Source organism: Macaca mulatta, chromosome 9 (genome assembly GCF_049350105.2).
Source record: "Macaca mulatta isolate MMU2019108-1 chromosome 9, T2T-MMU8v2.0, whole genome shotgun sequence".
Classification (NCBI taxonomy): Eukaryota; Metazoa; Chordata; class Mammalia; order Primates; family Cercopithecidae; genus Macaca; species Macaca mulatta.
This window is the reverse complement of record NC_133414.1, coordinates 82,156,503-82,181,458: the sequence shown is the minus strand read 5'-3', so window position 1 is coordinate 82,181,458 and position 24,956 is coordinate 82,156,503. Positions and strand designations below refer to the sequence as shown.

At 39.9% G+C, this 24,956-nt stretch overlaps 1 protein-coding gene across 4 annotated transcripts in view; it reads right to left on the bottom strand.

Annotated features, from left to right (window-relative positions):
* The window catches only part of CTNNA3 (catenin alpha 3), a 1,846,283-nt gene that overhangs the window by 1,679,848 nt on the left and 141,479 nt on the right, over window positions 1–24,956 (bottom strand). For all 4 annotated transcript variants that reach the window (XM_077946706.1, XM_077946707.1, XM_028827066.2 and 1 more), the window contains one exon: window positions 348–540. In XM_077946706.1, coding sequence (XP_077802832.1) covers window positions 348–540 — 193 coding nt within the window. The remainder of the gene's footprint in view (window positions 1–347; window positions 541–24,956) is intronic.

Genomic DNA, 24,956 nt, shown 5'->3' with positions numbered 1-24,956 from the left:
ATTTATGTATAGACAAATAAATCTTCAGCTTCATTAGTCATTTCTCACTATATCCTATGACCAAAAAAGGGTACTCTTCTCTTTGTTTATTATGGAAAAGCTATGTCAAGGCGGGGGAGGAAGAGGAATTGCCTGCGGGGACTGAGCAACTAAAAAGAAGAGCCTAGAGTGGGACTGAGCCTTGGAGCTGTCTAATGAGCCACTCTGCCTCCCACAGCTAGCTCCTCACAGCTCTGCAAAAGACTAAAAAACTGGAGCCAACAAAAACAAAACACTCACAGATCTAATTTGGTAACTAACACCCTAAAGATATGCAGTTTGCTCCTGAGCAGGACTAGAGTACTCACTTTCTTTGCGAACTTCCTCAAGTGAAGCCGTAAGCTCATCCTTTAAAACTGTAGCTTCCTGGGCAATCTTCTCTCCCTTGTCTAATAAATTCCAAGTTGCTTCCTCCACAGAAGCTAGAAGGATACTGGCTCTTTTCGAACGTCCTTTTTTCCTGCTGGAAGGGTTCTGGGGACAGTTTACAAGTGTGGTAACCTAAAATTGAAAAAATACAAAGTACTTCATTGACAAATTGTAAGGCGAACACAGTCCTGTGATATTACAGCCCAGAACAAAAGACAGTACAGTTGACCCTTGAGCAACTCAAGGGTTAGGGGCACCAACCCACCATGTAGTTGAAAATCTGAGCATAACTTTCGACTCCTCAAAAACAGAACTACGAATAGCCTACTGGTGGCCAGAAGCCTGATAACAATAGTCGATTAACACAGATTTTGTATCTATATGTACTATATAACTGTATTCTTACAATAAGATGAGCTAGAGATAGTGTTATTAAGAAAATCATAAGGAAGAGAAAATATAAATAAATAAATAAATAAGTATAAGTGGATCATCATAAAGGTCTTCATCCTCATCATATTCATATTCCTGAGGAAAAGGAAGAAGAGGAGGGTTGGTCTTGCTGCCTCGGGGGTGTAAGAGGCAGAAGAGATGGAGGAGGTGGAAGGGAAGGCAGGAGAGGCAGGCACGCTTGGTGTAACTTTTATTGAAAAAAATTCCGAATAAAAGTAAACCTGCATAGTTCAAACCAGTGTTGTTCAAAGATCAACTGTATTTCACAGTAACATGACTCATTTCCAGTGCTATCGATACACCTACAAAAGTCAAGTCATGGCACCAAGAACAGCAGCAGGAGCCACCATGGAGTTCCCAACTAAAAATAGGAAGTGAGAGCCTTAGCGTTTGAATTTCAAAATATAGACATTAAAATGCCCACTCTTCAACTACCCCGGTCATCAAATCATTTCTATGTTAAATATTTACTGAACATCAATTTTTTACATTGTTCTGGATGATGGAAAAGAAATGCATTTCACGCTTTCATGGAGTTTACATTCTTAATGTTGGCAGCATACAATAAACATATAAACAAATAAAAAATGTAAGGTTCAGTAAATGTTAGGAGGAAAAATAAAGTTGTGGGAGGGAACAGAGTGAGAAAGAGTGGGGATCGGGGTGGTCAGGAAAGGCCTCTTGATGGGGGACTTTGAGTGAGACCTGTTTGAGAGGCCAAATGAGTTAGAGGAAAGTGTAGGAGACAAATCTGAGAGTTTACAAAGGGCAAGAAAGTAGGACACAGTAAGGATCTGGCCTTTGTCCCCTGAGGCAACCACTGTTTTATATGATTCAGAATGTTTCTTCCTCTCCTAATATTAGTTATCTCTATTCTCACCCTAAGTAGACTAATACTGACTTAATTATAATTATTTTTGGCTTCCTCTTAATGTAGATTGCTGGCTAAAAAGTGGTATAAATTTTATCTTATAAAATTATTTGATATTTTGGAGATAAATAATTTTCTGCTCTCATTTTTGACTGTCTTATCAAAGTTCTGTATTTTTTATATGAAGTTTCTGTAATTAAAACAATACACACATATACAGGCTTCTAGAGCATTCTTCCAGTAGTGAAACTTGAACAAACTCCTCACCACAAGTATATGAAGTGAGAAATGTGTGAATTAGCTTGATTTAATCATTTTACAATGCATACACATATCAAAACATCACAGGGTACAAAATAAATATCTATAAATTTTATTTGCCAATTTTAAGTTAATAAAGCTTGGGGAAAAAAAGAAAGAAATGAACCTTAACAAATACAAGAACAAACTCATAATAAGAACATTATTTGAAGACAAAAATTAAGCTTCTGTATTTGGAAACAAAAACATCATACTGAATTACATTATTAAAAAACACCCATTTCTGGCTGGGCGTGATGGCTCATACCTGTAATCCCAGCACTTTGGGAGGCCAGGGCAGGCGGATCACTTGAGGTCGGGAGTTCAAGACCAGCGTGATCAACATGGAGAAACCCCGTCTCTACTAAAAATACAAAATTAGCCGGGCGTGGTGGCGCTTGCCTGTAATCCCAGCTACTCAGGAAGCAGAGGCAGGAGAATTGCTTGAACCCAGGAGGCGGAGGTTGTGGTGAGCCGAGATCACGCCATTGCACTCCAGCCTGGGCAACAAGGGCAAAACTATATCTCAAAAAAAAAAAAAAAAAAAAGAACACCCACTCTTAATTAAATCTTGGATCACAATTACAACTTTTGGATTAAATTTTTATAAACAAAGCTTTAAAATCACCATCGTAGAGGAATGAGAGAAAGGAAAAAAACAACTTGTATCTAATATTTAAAATAGAGACCTGAAACTCCTGTTGAAAGCTAAGCTGCTGCATGTCATGAAACAGTGGAGGCTCATGGTAATCATGCACCACATCTTTGACAGCAAACTGCATAATGCTTCCTGCGCAGTAGCCCCTAGAGATTTTCCTTGTTGGTTGTTTAGCAGCATTCGATGTTTGTTTACTTGGATATCTGGACCCAGTTTTTATCAACGAACTAAAAAAAACTTAAGAAGCTATGGGGGAAATACGTGGATGAAAATCATTTTTGTCTGCCCTCCTACCCTCCTCCCTTTACCCAATAGATCCTCTGTTTCATTCTAATTTGCTTTATTTCCAAGTTCTTCACCCAGAGTGGAATGTCTTGTGGCAAGCCTTTGTTTCCTCTCTTAGAAAATAAGAATAATCATTGTTATCCTACAAGACTGGGGAAGGTCAAATAAGGTAAAGTATTTTGTAAAATGCATAATATGACACAAATATTTGTTGGCATTTCATGTATATTTTCTAGTTTGTTCCCCACGGAAAATTGGTTATGGGAAACCTTATCAAAGGTATTCTCTCTGGACCTGAGTTTATCTTGCTCTTGGGGCCCCCCATGCTAAATGTGATGAAGGCAGTTAACAAACCATATTCTGTATGCTTTACAAGCAGCTAAATAAGATCATGTGTCTTCATCATGGATTATATAAGAATAATAAGCCTGATTTATTACATGGGTTTTCACAAATTCCAAAAGGCAAATATCTCACTCTTATCAGTCTAATTTATATATTGAGAGTTAAAAGGTATTTGTCCAGATTAAGACAAATTACAAAAACTAGTTTAAAATCTTTGTTTAAAACAAAGAATAAATATCATTGTCTGAAATGTTCCCTCAGAATATATTTTAAGTGCCACAATTTCTGATGCTTCCCACTGCACATTCCTCCTCTATTGTTCAGATCCTCCATGTGCCAAATGTTTTCCATAGAATAGCCTGGGCTTTGAAATTAAAATGAGCATTCCAGAAATGCTTTGTTCCTTATAATAAATGCCAGAGAAGTATGAAATGTGAAAAGAACATTGTATAAGAACACTGTGCTTCCATCAAAAAAGGCAATTTCATCTTGCAAGTTATTCACTTTTATAAGTTGTTTGTACCTACGTCTTCTTTTAAAATACTCCAATACAGTTATTTGATATTGATTAAACTAAAGTCAAGTGATGTTTTCAATGATTCCTTTTATTTCAGAAAGTAAATATGGCTTGGCAATCCTGTGGAAAAAAAGAAAGCTGAAACTATTTTTTTTAACCCCAACTCACCTAAGAGATGTAACTTACTCCTATCAGTGACTGTGACACACCGTAGCAGATGATTCTCACCAAGGGGGAGGATAGGAGGGTGCTATTAGAAAAGGTCTCCCACCTCTTGAAGGAATACCAGCAACCAGTAAATTAGCTTTCAAGTTATCCTGTAAAATAAATCCTGTGTCCTCATTTTCTTTTTCAGTACTAAATCAGATATATTTCTGTAAGAAAATTTAGTTGGAACAACTTGCAACAAAGATGATTCTAATGTAGGTTCTAAGCCCATGTCTTGCTAACTTTACCTTCTGTCACAGATACAAAATCCTCCCATTCCCCTCTTTCTCAGACTTTAGGGATCCCTCTCATATAGAAAATCTCTAAGAAGATGGCTGAATAGGAACAGCTCCAGTCTACAGCTCCCGGCGTAAGCGATGCAGAAGATGGGTGATTTCTGCATTTTGAACTGAGGTACCAGGTTCATCTCACTGGGGCATGTTAGACAGTGGGTGCAGGACAGTGGATGCAGCCCAATGAGGGAGACCAAAGCAGGGCGAGGCACCACCTCACACCGGAAGCACAAGGGGTCAGGGAATTCCCTTTCCTAGCCAAGGGAAGCTGTGACAGACAGCACCAAGAAAATTGGGTCACTCTCACCCGAATACTGTGCTTTTCCAAGTTTTCTTAGCAAATGGCACACCAGGAGATTATATCCCGCACCTGGCTCAGAGGGTCCCACACCCATGGAACCTCATTCATTGCTAGCATAGCAGTCTGAGATCTAATGGCAAGATGGCAGTGAGGCAAGCACCCACCATTGCTGAGCTTGAGTAGGTAAACAAAGCGGCTGGGAAGATGGAACTGGGTGGAGTCCACCACAGCTCAAGGAAGCCTGCCTGCCTCTATAGACTCTACTTCTGGGAGAAGGACATAGCCAAACAAAAGGCAGTAGAAACCTCTGCAGATTTAAATGTCCCTGACTGACAGCTTTGAAGAGAGTAGTGGTTTCCCAGCACAGAGTTTGAGATCTGAGAACACTCAGACTGCCTCCTCAAGTGGGTACCTGACACCCAAGTAACCTAACTGGGAGGCATCCGCCAGTAGGGGCAGACTGACACTTCATATGGCCAGGTACCCTTCTGAGATGAAGTCTCCAGAAGAGCGATCAGGCAACAACATTTGCAGTTCAGCAATATACACTGTTTTGCAGACTCCGCTGCTGACACCCAGGCAAACAGGGTCTGGAGTAGACCTCCAGCAAACTCCAACAGACCTGCAGCTGAGTGTCCTAACTGTTAGAAGGAAAACCAACAAACAGAAAGGACATCCACACAAAAACCCCACCTGTACGTCACCATCATCAAAGACCAAAGGTACATAAAACCACAAAGATGGGGAATAAACAGAGCAGAAAAGTTGAAAATTCTAAAAATCAGAGCACCTCTCCCCCTCCAAAGGAAGGCAGCTCCTCGCCAGCAACGGAACAAAGCTGAACGGAGAATGATTTGATGAGTTGAGAGAAGAAGGCTTCAGATGATCAAACTTCTCCACGCTAAAGGAGGAAGTTTGAACCCATCACAAAGAAGCTATAAACCTTGAAAAAAGATTAGACGAATGGCTAACTAGAATAACCAGTGTAGATAAGTCCACAAATGACCTGATGGAGCTGAAAACCATGGCACGAGAACTAAGTGATGAATGCACAAGCTTCAGTAACCAATTCCAGTCCAATTCCATCAACTGGAAGAAAGGGTATCAGTGATTGAAGATCAAATGAATGAAATGAAGTGAGAAGTTTAGAGAAAAAAGAGTAAAAAGAAATGAACAAAGCCTCCAAGAAATATGGGACTATGTGAAAACACCAAATCTACGTCTGATTGGTGTACCTGAAAGTGACGGGAAGAATGGAATGAAGTTGGAAAACACTCTTCAGGATATTATGCAGGAGAACTTCCCCAACCTAGCAAGGCAGGCCAACATATAAATTCAGGAAACACAGAGAATACCACAAAGATACTCCTCGAGAAGAGCAACTCCAAGACACATAATTGTCAGATTCATCAAAGTTGAAATGAAGGAAAAAATGTTAAGGGCAGCCAGAGAGAAAGGTTGGGTTACCCACAAAGGGAAGCACATCAGACTAACAGCAGATCTCTCGACAGAAACTCTACAAGCCAGAAGAGAGTGAGGGCCAATATTCAACATTCTTAAAGAAAAGAATTTTCAACCCAGAATTTCATATCCAGCCAAACTAAGCCTCATAAGTGAAGGAGAAATAAAATCCTTTACAGACAAGTAAATGCTGAGACACTTTGTCACCACCAGGCCTGCCCTACAAGAGCTCCTGAAGAAAGCAGTAAACTTGGAAAGGAACAACTGGTACCAGCCACTGCAAAAACATGCCAAAGTGTAAAGACCATCGAGGCTAGGAAGAAATTGCATCAACTAAGGAGAAAAATAACCAGGGAACTTCATAATGACAGTATAAAATTCACACATAACAATATTAACCATAAATGTAAATGGGCTAAATGCTCCAATTAAAAGACACACACTGGCAAATTGGATAAAGAGTCAAGACCCATCAGTGTGCTGTATTCAGGAGACCCATCTCATGTGCAGAGACACATATAGGCTCAAAATAAAGGGATGGAGGAAGATCCACCAAGCAAATGGAAAACAAAAAAAGGCAGGGGTTGCAATTCTAGTCTCTGATAAAACACACTTTAAACCAACAAAGATCAGAAGAGACAAACAAGGCCATTACACATTGGTACAGGGATCAATCAAACAAGAAGAGCTAACTATCATAAATATATATATACCCAACACAGGAGCACCCACATTCATAAAGCAAGTCCTTAGAGATCTGCAAAGAGACTTAGACTCCCATACAATAATAATGGGAGACTTTAACACCACAGTGTCAACATCAGACAGATCAATGAGACAGAAAGTTAACAAGGATATCCAGGAATTGAACTCAACTCTGCAACAAGTCGACTTAATAGACATCTACAGAACTCTCCACCCCAAATCAACAGAATAATCATTCTTCTCAGCACCACATCACACTTATTCCAAAACTGACCACATAGTTGGAAGTAAAGCACTCCTCAGCAAATGTACAAGAACAGAAATTATAACAAACTGTCTCTCATACCACGGTAAAATCAAACTAGAGCTCAGGATTAAGAAACGCATTCAAAACTGCTCAACTACATGGAAACTGAACAACCTGCTCCTGAATGACTACTGGGTACATAACAAAATGAAGGCAGAAATAAAGATGTTCCTAGAAACCAATAAGAACAAAGACACAGCATACCAGAATCTCTGGGACATATTTAAAGCAGTGTGTAGAGGGAAATTTATAGCACTAAATGCCCACAAGAGAAAGCAGAAAAGATGGAAAATTGACACCCTAACATCACAATTAAAAGAACTAGAGAAGCAAGACCAAACACATTCAAAAGATAGCAGAAGGCAAGAAATAACTAACATCAGAACAGAACTGAAGGAGATAGAGACACAAAAATCCCTTCAAAAAAATCAATGAATCCAGGAGCTGGTTTTTTGAAAAGATCAACAAAATTGATAGACTGCTAGCAAGACTAATAAAAAAGAAAAGAGAGAAGAATCAAATAGATGCAATGAAAAATAATAAAGGGGAAATCATCAGCAATCCCACAGAAATACAAACTACCATCAGAGAATACTATAAACACCTCTATGCAAATAAACTAGAAAATCTAGAAGAAATGGATAAATTCCTGGACACATACACCCTCCCAAGACTAAACAAGGAAGAAGCTGAATCCCTGAATAGACCAATAACAGGTTCTGAAATCGAGGCAGTAATTAATAGCCTAACAACAAAAAAAGTGCAGGACAAGACGGATTCACAGCCGAATTCTACCAGAGGTACAAGGAGGAGCTGATACTATTCCTTTTGGAACCATCCCAATCAATAGAAAAAGCTGGAATCTTCCCTAACTCGTTTTATGAGGTCAGCATCATCCTGATACCAAAGGCTGGCAGAAACACAACAAAAAGAGAGAATTTTAGACCAATATCCCTGATGAACATCGATGCAAAAATCCTCAATAAAATACCGGCAAACCGAATCCAGCAGCACATCAAAAAGCTTATCTACCGTGATCAAGTGGGCTTCATCCCTGGGATGCAAGGCTGGTTCAACATACACAAATCAATAAATGTAATCCAGCATATAAACGGAACCAAAGACAAAAACCACATGATTATTTCAATAGAGGCAGAAAAGGCCTTTGACAAAATTCAACAGCCCTTCATGCTAAAAACTCTCCATAAATTCGGTATTGATGGAATGTATCTCAAAATAATAAGAGCTATTTATGACAAACCCACAGACAGTATCATACTGAATGGGCAAAAACTGGAAGCATTCCCTTTGAAAACTGGCACAAGACAGGGATGCCCTCTCTCATCACCCCTATTCAACATAGTGTTGGCAGTTCCAGCCAGGGCAATCAGGCAGGAGAAAGAAATAAAGGGTATTCAGTTAGGAAAACAGGATGTCAAATTGTCCCTGTTTGCAGATGACATGATTGTATATTTAGAAAACCCCATCGTCTCAGCCCAAAATCTCCTTAAGCTGATAAGCAACTTCAGCAAAGTCTCAGAATACAAAACCAACGTGCAAAAATCACAGGCATTACAATACGCCAATAACAGACAAACAGAGAGCCAAATCATGAGTGAACTTCCATTCACAATTGCTTCAAAGAGAATAAAATACCTAGGAATACAACTTACAAGGGATATGAAGGACTTCCTCAAGGAGAACTACAAACCACTGCTCAACGAAATAAAAGAGGACACAAACAAATGGAAGAACATTCCATGCTCATGAATAGGAATAATCAATATCGCGAAAATGGCCATACTGCCCAAGGTAATGTATAGATTCAATGCCATCCCCATCAAGCTACCAATGACTTTCTTCACAGAATTGGAAAAAACTGCTTTAAAGTTCATATGGAACCAAAAAAGAGCCCACATTGTCAAGACAATCCTAAGCCAAAAGAACAAAGCTGGAGGCATCACACTACCTGACTTCAAACTACACTACAGGGCTACAGTAACTAAAACAGCATGATACTGGTACCAAAATAGATATAGAGACCAATGGAACAGAACAGAGGCCTCAGAAATAACACCACACATCTACAGCCATCTGGTCTTTGACAAACCTGACAAAAACAAGAAATGAGGAAAGGATTCCCTATGTAATAAATGGTGCTGGGAAAACTGGCTAGCCATATGTAGAAAGCTGAAATTGGATCCCTTCCTTACACCTTATACAAAAATTAATTCAAGATGGATTAAAGACTTAAATGTTAGACCTGAAACCATAAAAACCCTAGGAAAAAACGTAGGCAATACCACTCAGGACATAGGAATGGGCAAAGACTTCATGTCTAAAACACCAAAAGCAATGGAAACAAAAGCCAAAATTGACAAATGGGATCTAATTAAACTAAAGAGCTCTGCACAGCCAAAGAAACTACCATCAGAGTGAACAGGCAACCTACAGAATGGGAGAAAATTTTTGCTATCTACTTGTCTGACAAAGGGCATTAATATCCACAATCTACAAAGAACTCAAACAAATTTACAAGGAAAAAAAACAAACAATCCCATCATAAAGTGGGTGAAGGATATGAACAGACACTTCTCAAAAGAAGACATTTATGCAGCCAATAGACACATGAAAAGATGCTCATCATCACTGGTCATCAGAGAAATGTAAATCAAAACCACAAAGAGATACCATCTCACACCAGTTAGAATGGTGATCATTAAAAAGTCAGGAAACAATAGGTGCTGGAGAGGATGTGGAGAAATAGGAACACTTTTACACTGTTGGTGGGACTGTAAACTAGTTCAACCATCGTGGAAGACAGTGTGGTGATTCCTCAAGGATCTAGAACTAGAAATACCATCTGACCCAGCGATCCCATTACTGGGTATAGACCCAAAGGATTATAAATCATGCTGCTATAAAGACACATGCACACGTATGTTTATTGTGGCGCTATTCACCATAGCAAAGACTTGGAACCAACCCAAATGTCCATCAATGATAGACTGGATTAAGAAAATGTGGCACATATACACCATGGAATACTATGCATCCATAAAAAAGGATGAGTTCATGGCCTTTGTAGGGACATGGATGAAGCTGGAAACCATCATTCTGAGCAAGGACAGAAAACCAAACACCACATGTTCTCACGCATAGGTGGTAATTGAACAATGAGAACACTTGGACACAGGAAGGGGAACATGACACATTGGGGCCTGTCATGGGGTGGGGGGAGTGGGGAGGGATAGCATTAGGAGATATACCTAATGTAAATGACGAGTTAATGGGTGTGGCACACCAACATGGCACATGTATACATATGTAACAAACCTGCATGTTGTGCACATGTACCCTAGAACTTAAAGTATAATAAAAAACAAGAAAAAAAGAAAGAAAGAAAATCTCCAAGCTTACAGCATTAGAGAGTTTGGGTTTGCTTACTTTCTTTAGTCTGTAAATCTGTGCTAGGCTATGAAGACACACCTTCATCATAGATACAGGAAGGAACTTCCATGGAACTGGTGCTAAATTAACGGTTTCAAGTAATTTATAAAGAAGAAATTTCCACTCTATCAATTCTGCAAGTTTAACATTCCACAAAACGAAACATATTTTAAATGGTGTGTAAAAATATTTATGTAATAAAATCAAGAGTACAAAAAAAGGTTTTTATAAATTTTCCTAATTTAGGTGTGCTTCTTTAAATGCTCTAAAGATGCTGAAAATTAAATTGATAAGCTTAATGAACCAAGCCATCAACTGTCATTATATACAGCCACACTAGCACACAATAGGAACACTGTAGAATATGTTTTGACTTACTTTCATTTATTGTAACAGTGCAACAATTACTTTAGCATTTCAGATTCTAACTTTGTGAAATGTCTTTTGTAATGCCAACTTGGGTAACACAATTATATTCTGTAACCTTGTTCTTTCCCAATATAGTTCTGATTTTTTTAAATGCTGCTCTCATCGTAGTATAAAAAGGCCACGTTAACAGCCATCTCTTTTCTTGTTTATTAGCTAAAACACTTTGAATTTCAACCTTCCTCCAATAGCTCACAGGAGCCTTCAGGGCTACTTTTGCTCCCTTGAGTTAATTTTAATGTATGAAATAAAGTATAAGTCATTTAAGCTATGTTAATTAGCTAAAACTTCAACAGGGTTCTGAAAGAAATTAGAAGGGTAGAAAAATAAAACTACCTATAGATAAGTAAAAACTGTGATATTTCAAAGTAAAAAGTACAAATCAGTCTCGGGGAGGAGAGGGCATGTCCCTTCTTGAAGTCATTGATAATTTCAACTATTTTTTTACTTCTACCAAAAACAACCCTTACTGAATTAACAAAAGTGCAGAGGAAGATTAAATGGTTGAGATCCCAAAAAATGTATGTGTCTAGATAACATTCAACACCCCCAAACCAACTTCAATCTTCTTTTAGTTCCTTTCAAGCCAATAAACACTTATATTTTGTTCAAAATAATACCCTAGGCATTCAGGAAATAAATACGAATAAGCTCCAATATGGCGATAAGAGAAATACACAACTAGTTGCAACATAAAAGACAGAATGATAACTGTTTACACTTACATAAGTACAAAGAAAGTGCTGCCAAAATTGCAAACATTCACAAGAATTAAGTAGGACTTCCAAGAAGAGCCTTTAAGAACAGATAATTTTCTACCAGAAGAGACAGAAGGGAGGTATGTAAGCCAGGGAAAGAAAATTGTGTGCAAAGGGGCAGAGACAAAAATGTGTTTTGTCTGAAAGTAGCAGATAGTCAAACTTAAAAAACTGTGGGGTAAAAAGAGGAAGTAGAGTGAGAAGGCCAAGAAATAGGTTGCATCTTAAATAAAAATTATAAAAGTCAATGAAAGAGTTAATATTTAATGTAATAAGTGACAGAAAATGAAAACACAGCACGCCCAAAGTAGAGAAGCCTTTGCCCATCAACCTGCCTCTCCACCATCTGTATTTTTTACCTCAGTGACTAACACCTCTAAACTGAAGCAGAAACCAAGAGGTCATCTGGGCTACTCTCTCTCTCATATTCCTCTCCAAGTCCTTGTCATCCATGACACAGAAATGGGGCATCATTCTCTGCCCCATTCACCAATCTATCATTATGAAGAGGGGCGTGCAATGATTCTGCCCTCGTTAAGTCTTTCATGAAGCCTCTCCTGAGAGGTCTCACTGCCTCCACACCAGCCCTACATTCCCACTAGAGCTGTCTCTTGAAAATGCAAATCTGTCATACTTGCATTATCTGTAGGCTACTTGCTGCCTACAAGCAAAGTTCAAACTCTTTAGCACAGCTTTTGAGGCAATTTTGATCTCACTCCTGACTAAATGTTCATTCTCATCTTCTATTTGTGGAGTTTGACGACAAACTACTTGTTAGGCTCAGAACAGGAAATGTTCAGCAACCTCAGCCTGGGGTGACTCCCACCCCTCACAGCTCCTTGTTCATAGCTCTTGCCTCACTCATTATACTGTTCCGTAATTAGCTGTTAACATATTGCCTCCTCTGCTCTACCACAAACTCAATAAGGGCAGGGGCCATGCTTGACTCATCCTAATAACCCAGAGCCAGCGTACTGTAAAAAATAAACAAACAGTGGTTGATTTCATGAAAAAAAAGGAATGAAACCATACATTTTAGAAGCCTTTAAATCAAGAGTCACAATGTTCAGTGATTCGTACAAGATTACCAAAAGAATGGGTTGCTACAGCAAAATTGAAGTTTAGTGATAGCACATGGCAGCTTTCATTAAAAGGAAGTCCTTAATGTGGGATTTTCTGCCATATCTCCTGCCTAGTTTAGTTGGGGTCTGATCAGTTCAATGTGATCTAGAACCAAGTATATTATATTCAGTCTTTTTTTGCCCCCCACCAACAAAAAAGACAGGTTACATAATTCATTTTCAAACTACAAATAAAAAGGGCTGGCACATCCTTCTTAATACCGATTTTTTCATTTTTTTCAATCCTTTTGTTAGTTTTCTAGGGCTGCTGTAACAAAATACCACAGAGTGGGTGGCTTAAGCCAGGTGTCCCCAACCTTTTTGGCACCAGAGACCCATTTTATGGAAGACAACTTTTTCCACAGACCAGGGTGGGGTAGGTGGTTTTGTGTTCAGAGTTGGTTCCTTCTGGTGGGTTTGTGGTCTCACTGACTTCAAGAACGGAGCCACTGACCTTCGCAGTGAGTGTTACAGCTCTTAAAGATGGCACAGACCCAAAGAGTGAGTGCTAGCAAGATTTACTGTGAAGAGTGAAAGAACAACACTTCCACAGCATAGAAGGGGGCCCCAACCCAGTTGCTGCTGGTTGGGGTGGCCAGCTTTCATTCCCTTATTTGTCCCCACCCATGTCCTGCTGATTGGTCCACTTTACAGAGCATTGATTGGTCCATTTTACAGAGTGCTGATTGGTCCATTTTGCAGAGTGCTGATTGGTGCATTTTAAAAACCTCTAGCTAACTACAGAGAACTGATTGGTGTGTTTTCACAGAGCACTGATTGGTGCATTTTAAACCTCTAGCTAGCTACAGAGTGCTGATTGGTGTGTTTTTCCACAGCACTGATTGGTGCATTTTACAAACCTCTAGCTAGCTACAGAGCACTGATTGACGCATTTTACAATCCCCTCATAAGACAGGAAAGTTCTCCAAGTCCCCACTCAACCCAAGAAGTCTAGCTGGCTTCACCTCTCAGTTTCAGGATGATTCAAGTGCATTACATTTATTGTGTATTTCATATTATTATTACACTGTAAGATCTATATGAAAGAACTATACAACTCACCGTAATGTACAATCAGTGGAAGGCTTGAGCTTGTTTTCCTGCAACTAGACAATCCCATCTGGGAGTGATGGCAGATCATCAGGCATTAGATTCTCATAAGGAGTGGGCAACCTACATCACAATAGGGTTCGCTCTCCCATGAGAATCTAATGCTGCTGCTGATCTGACAGGAGGAAAGCTCAGGCAGTAATGCAAGCAATGGGGGTGGGGGGATGTCTGTAAATACAAATGAAGGTTCTTTTGCTCACCCATCCACTGCTCATCTCCTGCTGTGCAACCCAGTTCCTAACAGGCCATGGACATGCACCAGTTGGGGTACTCAACTGGCACTGGAGTCCTGGGGGTTGGGACCCCTGGGTTAAACAACAGAAATTTATTTTCTTACAGTTCTGGAAGTTAGAAGTCCAAGACCAAGTTGTCACCATGTTTGGTTTCTCCTGAGGTCTCACTCCTTGGCTATCAGGTGGCTGTCCTCTCTCTGTGTCCTCACATGTATGCACACAACCATGGTGTCTTTCCCTGTACATCCTAATCTCCTCTTCTGATAAGGACACCAGTCATATTGGATTAGGGCCCAACCAAATGACCCCATTTTAATTTAATTACTTCTATATCCAAAGGCCCTATCTCCAAATGCAGTCACATTCTGAGAAACTGGGGTTAGGGCTTCAATATGTGAATCTGGGGGTAGGGAATGACACAATTCAACCCATAACAATCTTTACCACAAGTGATACAAAAAGTGTAAAACAACCACAACTTTTTTAAAAACATAATTCAGGGTTTTGTTTGTTTGTTAGATAAACAACCACAGATAACATAAGCCATTACTCCAAGCTCTTGAGGGACAGTAACAAAGCACACGTAGATCCCTCTCCAATTCCACCAGCCCTCTGTGCCATGCAGATGGCATAACAAAGCAAAGAGATTAACATGTCAAACACATAAGCAGCTGTAGCTAAATATCCTAATCCAAGAAATACACTTACTCCTGGATAAATATGAAGCTAAACACAACTAGGAAAAGACCACATGCTGAGAATAATACCAAATTACTTTCTTCTAGTTTTTACCTAACCGCTTACCATCCAAAAACAAACAAGTTTGGACTTTACCATTCATTTATTCAACAAATATTGATGGTGCCCCTATACTGTGCCAGGAGAACATGGTAATGAGCCTCATTCTAAGGAGTGGGGGGGACAGAGAACAAACAAATACATAAATAATTGTGTAACGCAATAGCAGGTATTCTTTTTCTTTTTTTTTTTTTTTTTTTTTTTTTGAGACAGAGTCTCACTCCATCACCCAGGCTAGAGTGCAGTGAGCAGTGGTGCTATCTTGAGTCACTGCAACCTCTGCCTCCTGGGTTCAAGTGATTCTCATGCCTCAGCCTCCCAAGTAGTTGGCATTACAGGTGCCTACCACCACGTCCGGCTAATTTTTGTGTTTTTAGTAGAGATGGGGTTTCACCCATGTTGGCCGGGCTGGTATCAAACTCCTGACCTCAAGTGATCCACCTGCCTCGGCCTCTCAAAATGCTCAGATTACAGGCGTGAGCCACTGTGCCTGGCCAATAGTAAGTATTGACAGATGCTATGAGGAAAGTGAAGAAGGGTAAGAAAACAAAGAGTGAAGGAGAAGGGCTGGTTTAGACTGCATATTAGGGAAAGCATCTCTGATTAAGTAAGAAGGACCCAAGGAATAGAAGAATAAGACATTTAAATATCTGGAGGAAAACTTCCCTAACAGAAGAAACAAGTGCAAAGGTTCCAAAACAAGAGCTTGATTGTTGTATTGCAGGAGCAGTAGGAAGGCTGGTATTGAGGCATCAAATTGTGCAGGCCTTGTAGATCACCACTAACACTCTCAATTCTATTATGACTGGAAGTTACTGAAGTGCTTGAAACAGGATCTGACCCAAAATTTTAAAGCATCATTCTAAATGCTGTATGCAAAACAGACTAGAGAGTGGGCAAGGATGGGATGAGGAATAGAAAAAGGGAAAGCAGTTAGGAGTCCATTGCTGTAGCGCAAGTGAAGACCACACTGGCTTCTTTGAGGAAGCAGTGGCGGAGTTAAGAAGTGACAGAATTTTGGTATATTCTGAAATGTCAACAAGGTTTGCTGACAGATTGGATATGGATTATGAAAGCAATATGGCATCAAGGATGACTCTCTGGCATATGGCCTGAGCAACTGAGTAAATGGAGGTAATATTTACTAGTTGAGGAAAGTAAAGAGACATGAGTAGGAAGGGAAATCAAGAGTTGATGGATTACCATGGCACCAGCCATGTTAAATTTGCCTTTTAGAGTTGCTAAAGTGGAGACTAGTACACAATTCTATAATTGAAAGAGGTAAAAGTTGGAGACATGTTTTGTATAAGTTACCTTTTCAATTTAATTGTTCACTTATCAGTAGTTTTGCTGATCTTACCAAAATTGCAAAGATGTTTGGGGAAAAAAAATTTTTTAATCAGAGATTGAATGAGATCTCTTAAAAACAATGTGTAACTGGAGAAGAAGTCAGGACTGAGCTTTGAGAAACCCCAACAATTAGGTGTAGTATTTCTCAGGAAACTCAACCATTAACAAATTAATTCTAGGATATGTAGATTTTGTCATTTCAAACGTTATTATTATTTAGAGAAAATGCCTGTTTTTTGAAACTAAATTTAATAGTTGTTTTTTAACTTTTATTTTAAGTTCAGGGGTACATGTGCAGGTTTGTTAAATAGGTAAACTCATGTGATGAAAAGTTGTTGTACAGATTATTTCATCACTCAGGTATTAAGCCTAGCACTCAATAGTTATTTTTCCTGATTCTCTCCCTCCACCCTCTTGTAAGCCCCAGTGTCTGTTGTTTCCCTCTATGTGTCCAGGAGTTTTCATCATATAGCTTCTACTTATAAGTGAGCACATGTGGTATTTGCTTTTCTGTTCTTGCATTAGTTTGTTAAAGATAATGGCCTCCAGTTCCTTCCATGTTCCTGCAAAGGACATGATCTCATTCTTTTTTTTTTTTTTTTTAATGACAGCATAGTATTCCATGGTGTATATATCCCACATTTTCTTTATCCTGTATACCACTGATGTACATTTAGGTTGATTCCATGACTTTGCTATTGTGAATTGTGCTGCAATAAACATGCATGTGCATACGTCTTTATGGTAGAATGATTTATATTACTCCGGGTATATATCCAGTAATGGGATTACTGGGTCAAATGGTAGTTGTATTTAGGTCTTTGAGGAACTGCCACACTGTTTTCCACAATGGTTGAACTAACATTCCCACCAACAGCGTATAAGCATTCCTTTTTCTCTGCAACCTCTCCATCATCTTTTTTTTCCTTTTACTTTTTAATAATAGCCATTCTAACTGGTTTGAAATGTTATCTCATTGTGGTTTTGAGCTGCATTTCTCTAACGATCAGTGATGTTGAGCTTTTTTCATATGTTTGTTGGAAAAATGCCTGTTTTATACAGATCAAAAATTCAAATTCAGTTTTAAAAATGTAATGTAGATCATAGCGTCTCCTTTTCTACAAATATTTCAAAAAATGAGAAGAAAAACTATAGATATTAAATTAAGCAAACTAAAGAGAAATTATATTCATGCTATAATTTGTTCCTAAATCAAGCAACTAGTCATTCTGGTAAATCAATAATTAATAGTTTATAGGACAGTACTGATTCAAAGAAATGTTGAATAAGAAAAAGCAAAAACCAACTTTTTTCCATCAATAACCTTTGACTGCTTAAAGGAAACAAAATAAAAAGTAAAAAATCCAATCATACCAAAGATGACTCTAAAATAAATAAGTCAACTGCACATGTAATATCTTAGACATGTTCACATAATCCCTTGGTCCGTCCAGTCCCGCATTCCACTTCCAGCAGTGACTGATGGTAGAATGTGGTTATGACTCCTAATTATGTACTCCAGAATTGTTTGATAATCATTTGCAACCCTATCAACCATAAATTGAAAACTATGCCAATATTCTATCATTTGTGTTTGCTTTGCCAATACAAACTTAGAAAGTTTTATCTGCATTTCCCTCCCACTATCTGTTGCCAGATTCCCTTTTTCACATCTACCTTAGACCATCAGATTTACTCTTTCTTGTTGTCTTCTAACACAAAACTCCATTTTATTGAAGATATCCAGGAGAAAATATACATAGCTACTTGCTCATCATGATGAATATGATAATAAACATTAAGCAAAAAGATCATCAAAGATAATGATTAGATTTGCTGAAGATTTTTACAGCAACCAAAATATGATTTAAATATAGCTCATCAGCAAATTAAATACTTATATTCAGTTTAAGATTGATTAGGCTGTATCCACCTCATTTGTCAGAACTGTCTCTAAGTCAATAAAGTCATTTTGTCTCATTGTCTTGGGCAAAAATTAAATACCAGTCGCCCATCATGAATCTCATTAGCCAGTACTTGATCTTTGATGTCCCAAAGTCCCTTCTTTTGTCAATATGGAATCTTCCATAACCAAGGTGAAGCCAAGAGACTTATTGTCTAGGAATAAAGACAGCAGACAGAACAAAGATACCATGTATCATCTTTGAGTTTCAAAGCTGATTTTCTTAAGCTCTCAAGCAAGAAAACAATTGTGAAGCTGGAGGCATCATACTACATGACTTCAAAATTTACTATAAAGCTATGTTAACCAAAACAGCATGGCACTGGCATACAAGCAGACATATAAAACAATGGAATAGAATAGAGAACCCAATACCAAATCCATACATTTATATTCAACTGATTTTTGACAAAAGCACCAAAAACACTCATTGGAGAACAGACAGTTTCTTCAATAAATGGTGCTAGGAAAACTGGATATCCGTATACAGAAGAATGAAATAAGACCCCTATCTCTCACCACATTCAAAAATCACCTCAAATGGACTAAAGATTTAAATGTAAGACCAAAAACTATGAAACTAGTAGAAGAAAACACAGAAAATCATTGTCTAAATCCTTTTGGCTCTCATTTAGCAAAAGGTAGATCTGATAGACTAGATCACAGTTTTACGATAAAGAAGATCTGGTCAGACAGGAAAAAGAAGTGTGGACTACTGGAAGAAGGGTCTCAGAAACAAGTCAGACACATTTTATTTCCCTTCTCTGGGCTTCACCCAGATTGAAAGCTGTATTACCTCTCAACTAATACAGTTAGTTGGGAAACACAGAAAGCAGAGAAATTTTTATTCCATTTATCTTCAAGACTTTGAAACAAAATTGTTTTATGAGCTCCCCTGCACAAAACTTCAGGGGTAGCTACAGTGTAATCTTGCCATCACAATATAAACAGGTAGAGAGAAGGTGAACTTAGCTTTCTTAAATCAATCTTGATTCCCATGAGGCTTAGATGGAACCCAGAACATCCTAGATACCATGAAGAACAATCAAAATGATGCTATGTTGAAGAGCAGTGGGCCTGCCCTGAGTTCACCATGGTGAAGAGCCAAGTGATCTAACAGAGTCTGAGGGTAAATAGATAATGCCAGATACTGGATGGAGGATGTAGCTGGTGAGAGATAACAACGTGCTAGCAGCCCTCACTCATGGCGCCTCCTCCGCCTCGGCCTCCGCTCTGGTCGTGCTTGAACAGTCCTTTAGCCCACCACTGCACTATGGGAGCCCCTCTCTGGGCTGGCCAAGGTGGCTCCCTCTGCTTGCAGGAAGGTGTGTAGGGACAAGGGTGGGCAGGAAGCAGGGCTGCACAAGGGCCAGCGCAAGTTCTGAGTGGGTGCGGGCTTGGCGGGCCCAGCACCAGAGCAGCCGGCCAGTGCTGCTGGCCCCAGGCAGTGAGGGGCTTAGCACCCAGGCCAGCAGCTAAGGAGGGTGCGCCTGGTCCCCGAGCACTGCCAGCCCACCCATGCCATGCTCAAATTCTCACCATGCCCGAGCCCCCCGACCGGCTCCTGTGCAGCCTGCAGCACCCCGACCCACCAACCACCCAAGGGCAGCCAGCTCCAGCCACAGACCCCTGCGGAATCCACTAGGTGAAGCCACCTGGGCTCCTGAGTCAGGTGAGGATTTGGAGAACTTTTATATCTAGCTGGAGGATTGTAAATGCACCAATCAGCACTCTGTGTCTAGCTCAAGGTTTGTAAATGCACCAATCAGCACCTTGTCAAAACAGACCAATTAGCTCTCTGTAAAACGGACCTATCAGCTCTCTGTAAAATGGACCAATCAGCTCTCTGTAAAATGGACCAATCAGCAGGATGTGGGTGGGGTCAGATAAGGGAACAAAAGCAGGCTGCTGGAGCCAGCAGTGGTAACCCACTCAGGTTCCCTTCTATGCTGTGGTAGCTTTGTTCTTTCACTCTTCCTAATAAATCTTGTTGCTGTTAACTGTTTAGGCTGGGGCCGGCTTTATGAACTGTAACGCTGGCTGGTAGGGATGAACAACTCCAGACGTGCCGCCTTAAAGAGCTGTAACACTCACTGCGAAGGTCTGCAGATTCACTTCTGAAGCCAGCGAGACTACGAACCCACCAGAAGGAAAAAACTCCAGACACATCTGAACATCCAAAGGAACAAACTCCAGACACATCATCTTTAAGAACTGTAACACTCCCCGCGAGAGTCCGCGTCTTCATTCTTGAAGTCATCGAGACCAAGAACCCACCAATTCCGGACACACTAGGCCTTGGAATCTGAAGCACCATCAGGGGCCAAAATGAGGTTAAAGCGTCCTGGAGAAACCACAGACCCTAGCCAAGCTACAAAAGAACATTCTACAAATCATATAAGGACATCAAGAAATGTACAGAGGTGCCCACAAGGTGACCTTCATGCATGGGGCTTATCACTCCCTCAAAGGTCACCAGTCCAGAGAGCCTTCCAGACTAGGCACTCTGCAGGCATTAAGTGCCCAAAGGTGCCCACATGGTTCCAAAGGCCACATCTCCCACCGTGAGATCATATAAGCAACACCGTCAACCCAATCACCTGTTGTAGAGCATTTTATCTAAAAAGACAGCATTTACCAAAAGGGACTGTTTACATTGTTGAATCACTTTAGTTTGCCATTTTATTGGCTTAAATAGAAGGCATTTATTCCAATTCCCAGTAGGTAGGAGTTTATGAGGAATGTCAGATCACTTATGAAAGATAAACTAAAGTGTACTGTGGGAAAACTTGTAATCCCCTACAAATACAAAATGGAAAGCTACGTTAAATGTTTATTTCCATTATATGATGCATCCTAATTTCAGAAATGGTAAAAAATACCATGTGGGAAAATGTTTAAATTAAAGAAATATGGTATCTTGCAAATCAAGATTGAGAATGCAAACTGTTTCCTAAAAGACTTATCTGAAAAAAACACATTTAGTAAGCCTTAATTTTTATTTAATGTATAGAGCTTTCACTACTGTGTATATATACACACGTATATATATGTGTATGTATATACACACAGAAATGTGGATATCTATGTATTCGAACTCAGCTATAACGAGGTTAAAAAGGCATAGAAAGGGCACCATTTTAGGGCAAGCTTTGGGCTAAGAAGCAGAGCCATGCTCACTACTGGCTGATATCATGACCAACGTAACAGTTCTGACATTGTAATCACCTGGGAGCTTTAAAAATTATTGTCTAGTTCTACTTCCAGAGATTCTGATTTAACTGGTTTTGTGTAAGGCATCAGGACTTTTAAGAGCTCCCCAGGAAATTTTATTGTGCAGCCAGGGTTTAAAACCACTGGGCTAACAATCTCAACAATAACAGGGATTTTCTGAATTGCCTACTTAGTACTCTTCCTCCAAGTAAGCCTTCTGTGTCTCCCATAGGGCTTGGCCACAAACAACTCCATCATACTTTATCTCACTGGGGGCTCTCAATTGTGTGTGAGATATTGCCCATTTCCTACTCTTCCTTAACCAGTGAGTGCAGAGTAGCTCCATGAGAAAATGATCAGTCTAGGCCAGACGCGGTTGCTCACACCTGTAATCCCAGCACTTTGGGAGGCTGAGGCAGGCGGATCACAAGGTCAGGAGTTTGAGATCAGCCTGGTCGACATGGTGAAACCCCATCTCTACTAAAAATACAAAAAATTAGCTGGGTGTGGTAGTGCACACCTGTAGTCCCAGCTACTCAGGAGGCTGAGGCAGAAGAATTGCTTGAACCTGGGAGGCAGAAGTTGCAGTGAGCCAAGATGGAGCCACTGCACTCCAGCCTGGGCAGCACAGCTAGACTTCATCTCAAAAAAAGAAAAAGAAAATGGTCAGTCTAGAACCAGGGCCTTCCAAGACATAAAAGGGGTACCATTTTACATCTCAGGGGCCAAATCTGGCCTCTTGTCTATTTTGGTAAATAAGAAAATTTTATTGAAACACAGCCACACTCATGTGTTTACATATTATCTAAGCTTGCTTTCACATTACAGCAACAGCAGAGTACTTTATGCAACAGAGACCCTATGATCCCCAAAACTGAAACTATTTACTGTCTAGACCCATACAGTTTTGTTTGCCAACCACTAGTCTAGAGTCACAGAGTTTTCAAGCTGCAACAGTATCTCCTAAGACAAGTTAGATCTCCTGAAATAGCCCAGGGGAGTCTATGAAGGGTAGAGTCAGACCTTGAGCAGTGACAATGGCCACATCTGGGGAGATATGGACTCTTCTATACTTTCAGCCAGCTGAAGCACAATTGCTCCTACCAATCTATTAATAGCGTTTTCCACTAAAAGGGCAGGTGTATCTGGGCTTATCAGTCTACATCACCTGGCTGCCCAAGCAATCAGTTTATAAGAGAACAATTACATCCTGAAGCTAAGTTAGAAGTGGGTATCTATGGAATCAGTCTGAATTCATGGAGGAAAAGATGAGCTGCGATTGAAAGATAAGGTATTAACAGAAACAGAGTGAACTGGGGTTGGTTGGAGAACCCTGAAAAAGAGGGGAGCAACGTTAAAGTGAAGCAAATCACAGCCTAATAGGACAAAAGGTCTAGGAGGCAAGCTGAGAAGAAGTAAAGCACATACAGTGAATGGCACCTACCCACAGATCATCTCAAAGCTACCAGTTTCTGCTGGTGGGGGCCTCCTTGTATCCTTGCCATGCATACTCCCACTGGACTTGCACTATTTTAATCAATTAGCTATGGCTTTTCTTATCCTTATTTTAATTTAATGAATGACTTCCTTCTTCTCCACTATTTTTGTCTTAAGAAATACTATAGCCTAGCCATTTTCCCATGGGAGTAGTTTTCTGGCAGTAAAATAACGCAGAAATTGAAGAATTCACTTTATTAGAATCAACTCAGCTATACTGAATCACCTTAAACTTTAAAACATTACTGAGGCAGAATTAAGTTTATTTCTTCATCCTACCATAAAAATAACATCTTTATACTTATTAAGCCTTAAGCCTATTAGTATTTAAAAGACACTTAATTTACTAACTTTTAAGGTTACTCGTTGAGGTTATAGTCAAAACTCCAATATGGGCTTACAAGGTACCCTACAAGAATACTCTATGTGTGCAGACTTCCTTTTGAGATTTCCTTGGAAGCTTCAAGATTAATTCTGATACAAATTCTATTGATAGAATAATCAGCAAGAGTACAAAAAAGCTTGGAGGTAAAACCAAGAAAGCATAAGTAAATGGCATCATGCTTATTCAAAATGACCTATAGAAATGACAGAAAGCAACCACAAACAAAACTTGAATTCTTTTCTGAAAGAAACAAAGGAAATTATATTCTAGGAGGCTAAGAAGCCAAAGGGGGCAGACACGTTATCTCCCTGCTACCTGAAAGCCAATCAAATCTGTTTGTAGAGCAGTGGAAAATTAACAATTTGGGCATCTAGGCTTCTCTTTGCATAAATTGATATATATGATTGCTTGCTGCCTTTAGAGGGGGTTGTGGTCAAGGAGATTAGAAAGGAATTATGTTGAGAGTGGGGTGTAGCAGAGAGTTTCTTCAGAGGAGCCAGGCAGGAAAGAAAAACATAGCGCTTGGAAAAGCTAGGACTAACGACTCCCCATGCAGTCACTAGGACTGGCCTTTACTCTAATAAGGAGGGGGGAGAGAGTAGAGAAGAAGCTGAAAGAGATCATTTTCATAGGAATTGTGCGTGACGCCAGGTGCAATCATTGCACAGAATTGGGAAGAGAGGCATTCTCCCCTCTTTTGTAGGAACCTAGCGCTGTTCTACTACCTTGAGGATTGGCAGCTGAAGGAGACCAGGGAATTTCACCCCAAAATATGGTACCCTGGTACGTTTATTATCATTATTATTACTATTATTTTGAGATGGAGTTTCACTCTTGTTGCCCAGGCTGGAGTGCAATGGTGCAATCTCGGCTCACCGCAACCTCCATCTCCCAGGTTCAAGCGATTCTCCTGCCTCAGCCTCCTGAGTAGCTGGGATTAGATTACAGGCATGTGCCACCACAGCTGGCTAATTTTTTGTATTTTCAGTAGAGACAGGTTTCTCCATGTTAGTAAGGCTGGTCTCAAACTCCTGACCTCAGGTGATCTGCCTGCCTCAGCATCCCAAAGTACTGGGATTACAGGCATGAGCCACTGCGCCCGGCCGTTTATTTTAAATTAAACACCCATGGGGACTAGCAGACACTGGAAGAAGCTTTACTCTGATACTCCCTTATCTACCTAATGTCCAGACTTGCCAAAGAAAAAAACAATTATTTCTGGTCTCTTCTCTGAGTTCCCATCAATTTATTAATAACTCTAATCACAGGCAGGTAGACTGAAGTCTGTCAACACACCTCGACAGACATTTGCCAAAAACCATGCTCTGCGGGGCCAACAAACTTTGTCCCAGGCCATTGTATGTTCTCCCAGCCCACTGAATTCCCCTAAAAATCATTCACTACACCCCAAGTTGACACATTTCCCCCATCTCCCCTCCTCTATGAAAAAATGGTATATAAGCATCTGTACCCCATTGGGTTATGAGGTAATCATTCTCCTACTATTCCCCTATGTTATGCACATTGAAATAAATTTTGTA